General features: G+C 45.3%; 1 protein-coding gene across 2 annotated transcripts in view; it reads left to right on the top strand.

Annotated features, from left to right (window-relative positions):
* itpr3 (inositol 1,4,5-trisphosphate receptor, type 3) overlaps nt 1-8,116 on the top strand; it is a 56,569-nt gene extending 48,453 nt beyond the window's left edge. For both annotated transcript variants that reach the window (XM_088003459.1, XM_015013044.2), the window contains exons 44-59: nt 772-972; nt 1,266-1,376; nt 2,363-2,458; nt 2,691-2,804; nt 2,900-2,983; nt 3,077-3,187; nt 3,353-3,545; nt 3,618-3,737; nt 3,833-4,005; nt 4,476-4,640; nt 4,724-5,018; nt 5,849-5,967; nt 6,210-6,375; nt 6,444-6,604; nt 6,681-6,842; nt 7,514-8,116. In XM_088003459.1, coding sequence (XP_087859585.1) covers nt 772-972; nt 1,266-1,376; nt 2,363-2,458; nt 2,691-2,804; nt 2,900-2,983; nt 3,077-3,187; nt 3,353-3,545; nt 3,618-3,737; nt 3,833-4,005; nt 4,476-4,640; nt 4,724-5,018; nt 5,849-5,967; nt 6,210-6,375; nt 6,444-6,604; nt 6,681-6,842; nt 7,514-7,630 — 2,388 coding nt within the window. In that variant the 3' untranslated portion in view covers nt 7,631-8,116. The remainder of the gene's footprint in view (nt 1-771; nt 973-1,265; nt 1,377-2,362; nt 2,459-2,690; nt 2,805-2,899; nt 2,984-3,076; nt 3,188-3,352; nt 3,546-3,617; nt 3,738-3,832; nt 4,006-4,475; nt 4,641-4,723; nt 5,019-5,848; nt 5,968-6,209; nt 6,376-6,443; nt 6,605-6,680; nt 6,843-7,513) is intronic.
* Nucleotides 8,117-13,797: the final 5,681 nt, after the last annotated feature.

Genomic DNA, 13,797 nt, shown 5'->3' with positions numbered 1-13,797 from the left:
GAATCTGTGTGCTGGTTGATGTTAACCAATAAGAACCGGATCAACAGGTTGGTTCCTGTTCAGGCTGGGTCGGGTCCAGCCCGCTGCTCAGGTCCAGTTGGTTCTCCTCTGGATCTCCAGCTGGTCCGGTTGGATTACATTAAACAAGATGTTCTGGACCAGGGGTCCCCAAACTACGGCCCGCGGGCCAGATCCGGCCCGCCACGTCATTTGGTCCGGCCCCCTGAACAATGCCGGATCCGGCCCGCCTCCTCATACCAGAGAGCATTCAGTGTTTTTTTTTTCATATATTGTATTTTCCGGTTTATATGTGGATTTTTCTTCAACCACCAGGGGGCTTTTGAGCAGATGTGAAACTAACTTTCCCTCAATGGAATATATACTAGTCAGTCCCAGTCACCGTTTCACTCACGGTTTTTTCCATTTGCATTCTGGGTAAAAATCCATCTAAAAGCGCGAATGTGTCGTCGCACCCCCCCCCCGACAGTTTCAAAGACAGAACAGCCCTTCTCTCCCCCCCCTCCCCCCCGTCGACAAGAATTTTCTAAGGTTTCTTTCTCCAAAAACTAAGACCGGCCCCCAACCAGAGAAAGGAACAGCTATGTGGCCCTCGCAGGAAAAAGTTTGGGGACCCCTGTTCTGGACTGTTTCTAGTTACTGGAGATCCTGATGATCAGCTGCCGTCCATCACAGCACCACCTCGTGGCTGTTAGAAGAATCACAGTGTTAGAGATGACCCAGCTCATGTTTTGATGATTTTTGTGTTTCCAGAACTTTCTGCGTTGCCAGAACAATAAAACCAACTACAACCTGGTGTGTGAGACGCTGCAGTTCCTGGACATCATGTGTGGAAGCACCACCGGCGGGCTGGGCCTGCTGGGCCTCTACATCAACGAATCAAACGTCTACCTGATCATCCAGACCCTGGAGACGCTCACAGAGTACTGCCAGGGCCCCTGCCAGGAGAACCAGGTGCTCCAACACACAGTCAGACCCAACATTTCAGAACGAGTTCAGTTCAGAAGCTAACTGTTAGCCTTCTTTCCGTTCCAAACCCTGGCCAACACGTTTCATGTTTTCTTCGGCTTCATCGGTCTTAAGGGACAGGTCCGTTCGACCACACAGCCTTTTTACGCTGTGAGCCGTCCGGCAAGCCTATAGCCCAGGACTCCACCGTCAGACGGTCATAAGGCTCGGACCTGGACCCCAGACCTCAGAGTCCAGCAGGAAAACTGATCCCTGTCGTGGATTTCTGTGTTTTTCAGACGTGTATCGTGACTCATGAGTCCAACGGCATCGACATCATCACAGCGCTGATCCTGAACGACATCAGCCCGCTGTGTTGGTACCGGTTGGAGATGGTTCTGCAGCTGAAGGTACAGCGGGTCGGCTGCTCTCACCTGAACGGGTCGGCAGTGACAGCAGATCACAAATCAATATTTACTCTGATCTGATCTGATCTGATCGGTTTCAGGTTGAGATTTCTCACAAAAATTACTCAGACCTTTTAGAAATGCCCTCAGTTTAAAGAAAACATGACAAGTCTGTACATTTTAACTATACAACACCTGAGACGTTTACATGTGCAAGTACGGAGGACTGACCCTGCCAAAACTAGCAATAAATATAGAAGTAAATAAATGGCTTATTGAAATAATGTGCCAAATACTGCATCCAAACAGAAAAAGTGAAAACTTTCCAATTTATTTTATATTAAATATATCATTTTAGCAGGATTTGTCCTCTATATGTAGGAAAATGAAACAAAGAAAAAAAGATTTTCAGAAAATAATAAATATGACCTAAACATACAAACGTAAACACTTGATACAAATGATAAAATAATCTCTGTCATTTACTGGAGTCATATTAATTTTGAACATATTTATTATAAATCACCAAATTACAACTTATGTTACTTCAAGGCACTTATTTACTAAATATGACTTAGACTTGCTGTTAAACAGGATTTATTTCAGGTTCCTTCCTTATGATGAACTAAATAATTCATGTTTGTCTGAATCAAATTTATCCCTGAAGTCTTGTGATAATTAAGTTTTACTTTATTATAAAACACCAACGTTGGCTGGAAGTCTTTGTTTTCTGCCTTTCTGTACCACATTTTCTGTTTGACTGGTTCTGTCCTTCAAAGATCTTTTTATTTGTCTTGGATTTCAGTTCTGATTCTTTTCCTCCCAGCTTTGGTTTCTGTTGGACTTTAAATTTAAGCTCAGATGAAATGCATTCAAATTGGTGTAATTACAGATGTTTGCCTCCAGAGGGCAGCAGCAAGCAGCTGGTTCATCCTCTGCTCTGATTGGCTGACCTTCTCCTGGATGAATGTTTCTGTTTCTGTTGCCAGGACAACGCCTCCAAGCTGCTGCTGGCACTGATGGAGAGTCGTCATGACAACGAGAACGCCGAGAGGATCCTGTTCAACCTGCGACCGCGGGAGCTGGTGAGGGCCGGATCCAGGTTCTGACCCGATTCTGGTTCGGTCCAGATCCAGGTTCTGACCCGATTCTGGTTCGGTCCGGATCCAGGCTCTTTCCCGGTTTGGTTCTGATTCTGGTTCTGGTTCTGGTCCGCTCCAGATCCAGATTCTGGTTCTGGTTTTGGTTCTGGTCCGCTCCAGATCCAGGCTCTGGCCCGGTTCTGACCCGGCCCGGTCTCACGCTGCGTGTCTGCAGGTGGATGTGATCAAGAAGGCGTACCAGCAGGCGATCGACTGTGAGGAGGAGCAGGTGGAGGTGGAGGTGTCGCCGCGGGAGGTGGGACACAACATCTACATCCTGGCCCAGCAGGTGACGACACGCAGCCTCCCGATTGGCTGCTGGACTCCTCTGATGCGATTCTATTGGATCAGATGTTTGTTCTGATGCTGGGTTCTGATTGGCAGCTGGCGAGACACAACAAAGTTCTGCAGAACCTCCTGAAGCCGCCCAAGAACAGCAAGGAGGGTGAGGAGGGCATCTCCTCCATGGTAACCGTCCAACCACTCATCCAACCATCGAACCATTCATCCAACCAACCATCCAGTCATCCAGCCGTTCATCCAACCGTTCTCCCCCTGCAGCTGACCCTCCAGAGCCGTCCTCTGTCCCAGATGTTGAAGTCTTCGGCTCCAGCTGAGGTCGTGGATCAGGATCCTCTGGAATACTACGACCAGCACACGGCTCAGATCGAGGTCCTTTATTATCCCAAACTTTGTCATCAAGCTGATGACGAAGTTTTTCATCTGAAGAACTTTAGAAAAATACTTTCACAAAATAAAACGCCCCTCTAAATGTTCCAGGTCTTTTAATTTGAAGTTTCTCCAGCTCTTCCTGTCATTCCTGCTTCATTTCTCCAGATTGTGCGTGACGACCGCAGCATGGAGCAGATCGTGTTTCCTGTTCATCCCATCTGCGAGTTTCTCACCGAGGAGTCAAAGCTCCGAGTCTTCAACACCACGGAGCAGGACGAGCAGGGGTCAAAGGTCACGCACTTCTTTGAGCAGACGTCGTTCCTGCATGGAGAGATGGAGTGGCAGAAGAAGCTGAGGAGTGAGAGCAGAGCGCCGGCCGGTAACATCCCCGGATGTTTCCGGCTCTGAGCCTGTGTCCGGTCTGTTGCAGGCATGCCGGTTCTGTACTGGTTCTCCAGGAGGATGACTCTGTGGGGAACCATCTCCTTCAACCTGGCCGTCTTCATCAACCTCATCATCGCCTTCTTCTACCCCTACGACTCTGGCCAGGGTGCGTGGGTGGATCTTTGGTCACTTCTAGTCGAACGTTTGAGTTCCCTCCACCTGTGAAACTCCCTCTGATTGGTCCGTTCTCTTCCTGTGTAGGAGCGATCGATGACTCCATGCTGCTGATGCTGTTCTGGATCCTGACCGGGCTCTCCGTCCTGGGCTTGTTCTCCAAGCAGTATGGCTTGCAGCCGCTCACGCTGGCGCTGATCCTCAGGTCCATCTACCACCTGGGCATTGGAAACACGCTCATCCTGCTGGGATCGCTCAACGTAAGAGACAGTGCAGCCGTGATGGGCAGCACCAGCTGAGAAGTTAGCTGCGCTAGCTCTAAAGTGCTAACCATAAACACTTGTTTTGCTAATGCTAACGAGGTAGACCAACATGGTAGTTAGCAGAAGCTAATGCTATCGTTATTTAGCTAGTACAATAATCGTCTTCAAAGTCAGCAAAACGCACCAAGTGAAAACCAGCTTCAGTATTAATGGATTAGCATCATTGTGGAAAAAGTTCTGATTCGGTTTGATCAGACAGGTTTTCTTTCACGTTACTGGATAAAATCCGGGGAAGCACTATTTGAAGGAGTGTGTGTGACTGTCTGACTGTCATCTTTCGCTAAATAACACGTTTAATGCAAAGTTGCTCTAAAAGTTACACTGAAAGTCCAATTAAAGTGCCAACTTTGCATTAATGTGTCATTATTTAAAAAAATAATGCAAAGTGTGTGTGCGTGTGTGTCCAGCTGATCAATAAGGTGGTGTTTGTGGTGAGCTTTGTGGGGAACAACGGGACCTTCATCATGGGCTACAAAGCCATGGTGATGGATGTGGAGTTCCTGTACCACCTGGCCTACGCCCTCACCTCCACCCTGGGCCTCTTCGTCCATGAGCTCTTCTACAGCATCCTGGTACGGCAGCGTTCAGTCCTCTTTGTTCTGCAGACCCTGATGATGATGATGATGATGATGATGGTGGTGGTGTGTGTGTCCAGCTGTTTGACCTGATCTACCGGGAGGAGACGCTGTTCAACGTGATCAAGAGCGTGACCCGGAACGGGCGCTCCATCCTGCTGACGGCGCTGCTCGCCCTCATCCTGGTCTACCTCTTCTCCATCCTGGGCTTCCTGTTCCTGAAGGAGGATTTCATCATGGAGGTGGATCCGCTGCTGCAGCTGTCTGCAGACCCTCAGCACACCGAGGCGGCCCAGGACTTCCTCAGGTCGTGCTCCACAGACGGAGTCAGCTGCACCGCTGAGACGAGCGTGGAGACGGTGGCGGAGGAGGAAGGTAGGAGCTGCAGAGGTTCCGATCCGGAGCGGCTCCGAGGTTCTCCAATATATCACATACATCAAATACATCAGTCAGTGTTAAAGTTCTTATGGTTCAACATCTCCAAACAGGATTTCAGCCTCAATTTAAAGGAACTCAGACTGAGACATTATGGGCTGTTAAACGGCCGGTATCGTGTAAAATCAGCTTTTTTTTTTTATCTTTCCATCATATTTTAATGTTTTTAATCAACAACATTCCTGCTGTGTTGCTCTGATTCTTTCATATTTGAGAAATGCTGTAATCTCCATTTTAACCATCCAACTGTTTAAACACCTGGGTGGCCCTAGCCCCGCCTTCAAGGACAAAGCTCCTCCCCCACTCAGCTCCTTCAGACTAGCCAGCAGCAATTAGCATACAGCTGCTGAGCTCATTAAAAGAGCTGCTGCTCAGAGCGACGCTGGTAAAAACATTAACCGGTTAATAGAGGAGCCATGTTGGGATGACTTCCTGGAGGCGGAGCTTCAGAGAGAGCAGGAGTTATTATTTTTACAACAAAAAAAGGTAATGGTACAGTGTTAACCCCAGGAGGCATAGCTAACCCCAGGAGGCGGAGTTTAACCCCAAGAGGCGGAGTTTAACCCCGGGAGGCGGAGTTTAACCCCGGGAGGCGGAGTTTAACCTGAGGAGGCGGGGTCTAACCCCCGGGAGGCGGAGTTTAACCCCGGGAGGCGGAGTTTAACCCCGGGAGGCGGAGTTTAACCTGAGGAGGCGGAGTTTAACCCTCAGGAGGCGGGGTTTAACCCCCGGGAGGCGGAGTTTAACCCTGCATTGCTCTTGTTTTCCAGGGGAGCCCAGCACGGAGCGGGCCTGTGACACGCTGCTCATGTGCATCGTCACCGTCCTGAATCACGGCTTGAGAAACGGGGGAGGAGTGGGAGACGTCCTCCGTAAACCATCCAAAAACGTGAGGTCAAAGTTCAAATATCTGCACCAGAAAGTAGAACAGATGATGATTTATTTGTGCAACCTGGAGAACCTGAGAGTTTCTGCTGTTTTATTGGATCTGCAGATGTCAGTCCAGTCGGTTTAAACGACCAGATCATTAATGAGGTTCTGCAGACAGTAAGGCTGTAGCAGAACCCGGTTCTGGACCGGTTTTGTTTAAGCGAGGTTCTATCAGTAATGTGGGATCGGACCTGTGTGCAGGAGCCGCTGTTCCCAGCGCGCGTCGTCTACGACCTGCTCTTCTACTTCATCGTCATCATCATCGTCCTCAACCTCATCTTCGGCGTCATCATCGACACGTTCGCCGACCTGCGGAGCGAGAAGCAGAAGAAGGAGGAGATCCTGAAGACCACATGCTTCATCTGTGGTGCGTAGCGGTTCTGACCCGGTTCAGACCCGGTTCTGGTTCCGCTGAGCCGTGTCTGTCCCCTGCAGGTCTGGAGAGAGATAAGTTTGACAACAAGACGGTTTCGTTCGAGGAGCACATCAAGCTGGAGCACAACATCTGGAACTACCTGTACTTCATCGTTCTGGTCCGGGAGAAGAACCAGACGGATTACACTGGTCCAGAGAGCTACGTGGCCCATATGATCAAGGTATGGACCCGACCAGAACCCACCCGAACAGAGCCGACCCGACCCGACTGCCTCACCGTCTCCCTCTCTGTCCCAGAACAACAACCTGGACTGGTTCCCCCGGATGCAGGCCATGTCCCTGGTGGTAACCGACGGCGACGGGGAGCAGAACGAGATGAGGATGCTGCAGGACAAGCTGGTGTCGACCATGAAGGTGGTGACGACGCTGACGGGCCAGCTGAACGAGCTGAAGGAGCAGGTACCGGGTTCTACTCCACCTGCAGAGGAACCAGGACAGGCTGTGACATTAACGGCCAGTCCTCCACATGCTGGGACGTCAGCTCATTTAGCTAGCTGGCTAGCTAAATATTTAGCTAGCTGGCTAGCTAAATATTTAGCTACCCAGCTAATTAGCTAGCTGGGTAGCTAGCTAATTAGTGTGTTGCTAAATATTTAGCTTTTTAACTATTTATTTAGATTCAAAGAAAATATTCAGCATCAAAGTGAATATTTAGCGAGCTAACCAAGTATTGTGGAGTTAAATATTTAGCTTCAAACTATTTTTCTTGCTAGCTAAATGTTTTGTTTTATAATTGTTTAACTTCAAACTGTGACCTTTATAAATTAATTAATGACATGGTGAAAATATGACTTTGAAATATTAACCCCATTTTTTATTTTTTAACAGCCTGAATAACCCAAATTATTCCTGTTATTTTTTACTGTTTACAATCGGCCCCCATAACCTTAATGAACTCACGCCCATATAAGGACATTAGGACCAGGATAACATTAGGACCTGAAGACAAATATGAATCATCAGCTGGTTAAACCGGACGTTGAACCTCCAGGTTCACCCACCTGAGCAGCAGGCAGGAAGTAGTCGGGTCAGCTGGAGGAGTGACGTGTGGACTTCCTGTGTGTGTGCAGATGACGGAGCAGAGGAAGAGGAAGCAGAGGATGGGCTTCGTGGACGTCCAGGCCGGAGGCAGTGGCGCCGTGCCGCCGAGCGCCGCCGGAGGAAACCATCAGATCTACAAATCCTAAAGAGACTGATCAGCATCCAGCTGGACTGATGCTGCTGCAAGAGCACACACACACGCACGCACACACACACACACACTCACACACACGCAGACGCACGCACACACACACTCACACACACACACACACACACACACAAACACACAATGCTCTGATGTGACCCTCTGTAGCGTAAAACCTGCTGAGTTGTAAAGATCAGCAGCAGATTAAACAGTTTGTGCTGCTTTTAGTTTTTATGTCATAAATTATTCTGATGCATTAAAGGATCTTCAGGAGGCTGAAGGTCCGGCCCGGTTCAGACACTGAAGGAGGTTCTGTTCAGTCTGAGTGGAAGAATACTGAACATTATTAAACTAAATCTGTTTGTTTTAGTGTAGAAACAAAAAGTCGTTGAAGTTCTGTGAGCAAAAGGTTTTTGTTGTAAAGGGAAGTTGTGGCTTTAGATCAGATCATGTTGAAATAAAATCTGTTTTCTGTCCTCTAATAAAACTGCTGTGAGTTTTTACTGAGTTTCTCTTCGGAAACAAAATGGCGGCAGCGTTAGCAGCCCAAGCAGCAGTAGGGCACGGCGGTGGAGGGATGATGCCTGGGGCTTGTCCTGCAGTCACTCCAACAGAACGGCTGGAAAGAGAAGAATCACAATTTTCACAGACACAATCTTCTGAAACATTTATTAACATTTATTTTATAAATTCAGAGACAGTCATGTAACTCAGCAGCTCTGTAAGCTCTGTTATTGAAGAGTTCAAAGTAAATGTCTAAAGACATCATTCTTATCGGTTTTAATTTAAAAACATGTCTCAGTTTTCTCTGCTTGACATTTTGGCTGTAATGGCAAAAGGTTTGTGGAAAATCTGGACCAATCAGCTCTCTGATTGGTTGGTTATTAAAGCTGCAGTTGGTAACTTTTATGAAAATTATATTTTTTGCACATTTGTTTGAATTGTCTTCATGTCATGAGAACCATTTGGTGAAAAAAACTGAGCTCCTCTGCCTTCTCCCTGTGCAGGTAGAAACGGCCAATCAGAGCCAGGAGGCGGGTCTTAGTGCTGTCAATCACAATCTGTGGCGCTGCTCAACCCTCCTACTGCTGCATCTTTTCCCTTTCAGCAGATTTTGTTGTAAATGCTAAGGCTAGTTAGCATAGCCACTGATGAAGAACGATAAAATGTTTTTTCTGCCTTCATCAGAAAAAACATTACATGAGGTGATTAACAGCGTTAAGCCCCTCCTCCTGGCTCTGATTGGTTGTTTGTGGTTCAGACAGTGATAGCATCTCAGGGAGGAAGAGGAGGAGATCGATCTTTTCACAGACTAAGTCATAAAATGTCACAACATGCTGACAGTTTTATCCAAAATGTAAAATAAACTCATTTTTTAAAATAAGTAACAAACTGCGGCAGCTTTAAGGGTTTTATGTTATTTTCTGTTCTGGGTTTACCAGGAAACCAACGAACAGAAGCAAAAACATGAGAATTATGATCTTAGTTTTCAGTTTCCATCAGAACCTCCTGCTGTTTCTCCATCGTGACGTCATCAACTTACCGCCGGAGACGCCATTCTGGTCCAGGTTTGGACTTCTTCTTCTCTGGCTCTGACCGGACCGCAGTCATTTAGGCCGGAAGGCCGGACGGAGCAGAATCCCGGGATTCCTGACGCTCCAGCGGAGTTAGCGTCCCTCCGGTCCAGTCCGGTCCGTCAGGCGGGTTGAGGACACTAAGTCCAGCAGAACCGCAGAGAGCCGCCAGAGGAACCCGGAGTTATTCTGGGAAGCAGCGGCTCTGCGGCCGACAGCTGCCGGCGGCCCGGTGGTCTGGGTTTAACTGGGCTTCACATCCAGCCAGGACACAGATCCGCTAAAAACCCCAAACTAAGCCTTTATGGATCTATTTGTTACACAAACTCATTTTGATCAAAGCATCTCAACAGATTTATAGTTTAATCAAAAGTTTCTTCATTCTAACCACCTTAAACGTTTTTACTCAAACCGGTTATTAATCTGCTCCAGTTTGGAAAATAATGTTGAGAAAAAAACCGAAGCAGTTTGATGAAAAATGATTTCATTTATTAGCAAAGACCCTTATCTCAGCTGCAGGCCCACAGGGTCAAAGGTCACTAACAGAACCAGACTGACAGCATGAAGCAGGAACAGATGTTTAAAAAACATCACAACCTGACTGGAACAAGAACCGATGAGAAACAAAGAACATGTTTGAGTCGGACCAAATTTTATTTTTCTCTTGACTTTAAAAATCACGTCAAAGTGAAAAAAAGAAAAATATTAAAATATTGACAAGTTTTCTCGGGTTTTTTCTATATGGACATATTTAAGTTTTTTAAATTTCTTAATCCCTGAATAGCGAGAGGCTAAAGGACCCATAAGCGGGGCCGGCCCAAGGCATAAGCAAACCTCGCAGCCGCTTAGGGCTCGGGGTGCTTGAGGCCCCTCAGTGGAGCTGATTTTTATTTTTTTATTTTTAGTAACAATTTCTGTCATTATAATTATAAAAACGCATAGTTTAATCATAAAGTGATTTGTTTTTACAACAATATATATTTGATAATGTGTGTAGAATCATTATTTCATGGACAAAAAGAAAAAATAAATTCCTCTTTGGGCCCCCCGGTGGCCGCGGTAGGTACCGCACGCTTCGCCGGTATCATGAGCTGCAATGAGCGGAGCGTCCGAACCAAAGTTAGCAGCAAAACAACGTCTCAAAAAAGGATTTATCCTTCAGGAGGGAGAAAAGAAAGAGGAAGAATAGAAAAAAGCCAAGATAAAGGTTTGTTTTACTGTAACGTTTACCAGAAAGATTAACTGCTGCTAATAGAAACTTAGCTTAGCGACCAGGTTCAGTTCAAACATTTATGCTAGCGTGAGTTTTAACTAAAAGAGTTGATTCTCCTGGTTGGTTCTGTACATTTATGAGTTTTGTTTGTTGTTTTTTTTGCTCAAACATGGCGTGTTTGATAAAGTTTGATAATAATTAAAACTTGTTAATGTTTGTCTATCAAAATGTTTTTCGTCAGGCTGCATGGATACTGCATTAACATGGGATACACACAAATTCATGACATTCTTTGGTTAAATGAATTTATTTTAAAGTAACTCCAATAGCTAACAATTTAATTCATACCAGGTGAGTCTTTCTCCCCTGCAATGTGGAGTTTTGGAGTACCGGTACCGGTACTGGACTGATTCTGAGCCTTCAAATGATTTTAACAGCAGTTCCACATAACTTAGAAGAATTGTAATTAATTTATAAACTTGTAATTTCATTTATAAATATAAAAAGAGATGTTTTAAGTCAGTTTTTCTGTATCGAATTGGTATCTAACGATACTCAATATTTATTGGATAATTTAGCAGGAAGGAAGGTTTTGAATTGTTTGTTTTGTTGACGTTATGGTTTTAAATTGTGATGAATTAATTCCAGACCAGGTGCTTAACTCAGACGTTTTAATGTCTCGTCCTGGCAGATCTTCCTCCCAGATTGAGTCTAAAGCCGTTTTGGTTCAGAAGCTGCAGAAACTGATCCAAACTGCAGCAGCTTCCTCCTCCGCTGCAGCAGTGCAGCTTCAGCAGCGTTTGTGTCCGAACTGCAGCTGTTTGCGTCTCTCCTGGTTTTACTGCGACTTTTCCAGGGATTACGGAGAATCACCAGGAGTTAGAGAGGAATGGTGACAAAACGGGGCAAAAATGTCAGACGGTCCGCTGTCCTCTGTCCAGCCGCTGATGGACGGAGTGCTGGGACAGCTGATGGGACCGCAGCGCTGGGACTGGGATTACTGGGATCTGTGCAGCATATGAGCCACACACCCAACCCGCTGAGCCTCCGCTCTTCATCCTGTCATTCATCATCCTCAGGCTCCAGATGTCTGCCAAATGTCCACAGCAGAAATCCCAGAATAATCCCAGGTTTGCACCGACAACCCCCTGAAACCAGCTGGATCTTCTGTCTGCCGCTGCAGAAGCCGGCAGGGATCAGGTCGACCCAGGCTGGGTAAAAATAACTCAGAGTTTAATTCAGCAGCAGATTAATAATGTTTCAGTATTTATTCAAGCAATAATTAATGGTCATCCTAAACTGAAGGCTTTCAAAAGGTCAAAAATGTTCAAATTAATCAGAAAGTTTCTCTAAAAGTATGTTTATATCAAATAAAACTATTTTTAATTCTTCATTTATTTATGTAAGGGTTAAAACATTAAAATGTCGACAAATCTAGAAACTAAAATAATGGATTTAAAATAATTTTCTGGTAAAAGTTTCCATCTAGCTGATCAGGACAGAGGAGAAGTCTGATTTGGTTCCAACGCGACGGGATGAAGGAGAGCAGGAAGCAGGTGGAGGTCTGACCTTATATGGCCGCCCAGTCAGACCAGTTCTCCCAGTGAGCCGCTGTGGAGGCGGTCACATGCTGGGAGCTTTTAAAGCCGGACAGCCGAACCGACATCAACCCTCAGAGAGGAAACGCTGCAGAGCTTCAGACCGGCAAGGTAGGAGCAACCTGATGCACTACATTACCCAGCAGCCCCGGCGGCTGCCCGTCATGTTGGCGTTGAGGTGAAAAAACAAAAATGTTCTTTACGCTGATTCTTCTGGAAATTAAAAAAGTCATTGTTGCTGAGATTTAGTTAAATTTTTGACGTGAATATGTTTTATGAGGATCTGTTTGTAAAGTTACACTGTAAAAAATGATCAGGAATATAAATGATTTATCCTGTCTTAAGAGAAAAAACAGGGCTTCCATTTCACCATGTTTAATCATCTATAGATGTCACTTTTCAAACAAAATATTTAATTAGCAACTAAATACTTAGCCAATCGTGCAGTTGGAATTAGCTAAGCTAAATATCTCTAACTAAATAATCTTATTAACTAGATATTTAGCTCCAACCTAAACATTTAGCTAGCTTGCTTATTACATATTTCATTTGGTCAAAAATTCATGTGGTCAAAAATTAACACAATTTTTTCTTATGATCGGTTGAAAACCAAATTATTGCTGTTAGTCTGTAAATTTCCAAATAATATTTTCCAGTCAGAAACAGAACTGCTGACAGTTTGTTTTGCTTTGATTCAGATCAGATTCTTTAATGTTTGACTTACTGAATGAATTTTAAAGCTGATGGAAACAGATTTATCTGAAATGCTCTGTGGGATCAATTCTGTTTATCAGATAAAAAATAGATTTTCAAAATTAAGTTTTTTCTATTTTTGTGACAAAGAAAAGGTATTTCCTGTCTTATTTGTGTAAAAATCTGGAATAACTGCATGATTCTGTAAATAAAGCAACATCGCCCTCTAGTGAGGAAACTGCAGTGCAGCAGGAGTCTGTGAATGCTCAGCATGTTTAGTGAAACCTCCAGCAGCAGCTGATGTGAGGATCAGCTGAGTTTTCCGCCAGGACTTATGAGCTAAGACGGAAACCGGACCGCCGCTCCGCTCCGGGTCCGGCCCTCAGGACTCACCGCCTGCTGGTGAAGAGGGGTGCTGGTAAAATACTGAGGCTTTTATTCTGAAAGATGCAGGACTCAGCGAAGAGCCAGGCTGTTTCCATTTCATCACAAATGTGAGAAAAGGTTTGATATTTCCTGAAAACAACTTAAAATTCATCCTGATTCAGTTTCTACTTCACCAAACATCCGCACACGGCAGGCGGCCCACAAGGAGACCCGACAGGTCCGGTTCTGAAATATCTTCATGAAAAAAAGGAAAGAAAATAAATTGAAGCGACCACCAGAGGGAGCTCTAGTCCATCACATGCATCAAACACACAAAATTAGTAGGTTTATTAAAAGCCGCTAATGGCTACGTTTCCCTACAGTAAACTAGGTGATTAAAAACAACAATGCTAACAGGTGTGCAATAACAAATTTGGCCAGTGGAGGGCGATGTTACACGTGGTCAGCGTAAACGTGGTTGATATTAGCATTCACCGCTTTAGCATTAGTTTCCACTAATCACTATGTTGGTGTAGCGCTTTAGCATTAGCAGAGCTAATGTTTATGCTCAGTGCTTTGGGTTAGCGTAGCTAATGTTTACGCTAGCCGTTTCCACCACTGGATAAAAATAAATCTGAAAATATTCACACAAAGAATAAAAAATGTCAAGCTGATGTCTACTCGGCTTAGTGAGTGATTATATTTTTAAATGCACGTTTTTATA

This window comes from Poecilia mexicana, unplaced genomic scaffold (assembly GCF_051168715.1).
Source record: "Poecilia mexicana isolate PSO_F unplaced genomic scaffold, ASM5116871v1 scaffold_23, whole genome shotgun sequence".
Classification (NCBI taxonomy): domain Eukaryota; kingdom Metazoa; phylum Chordata; class Actinopteri; order Cyprinodontiformes; family Poeciliidae; genus Poecilia; species Poecilia mexicana.
The sequence above is the reverse complement of the archived record's forward strand: the minus strand, read 5'-3'. Positions and strand labels throughout refer to the sequence as shown.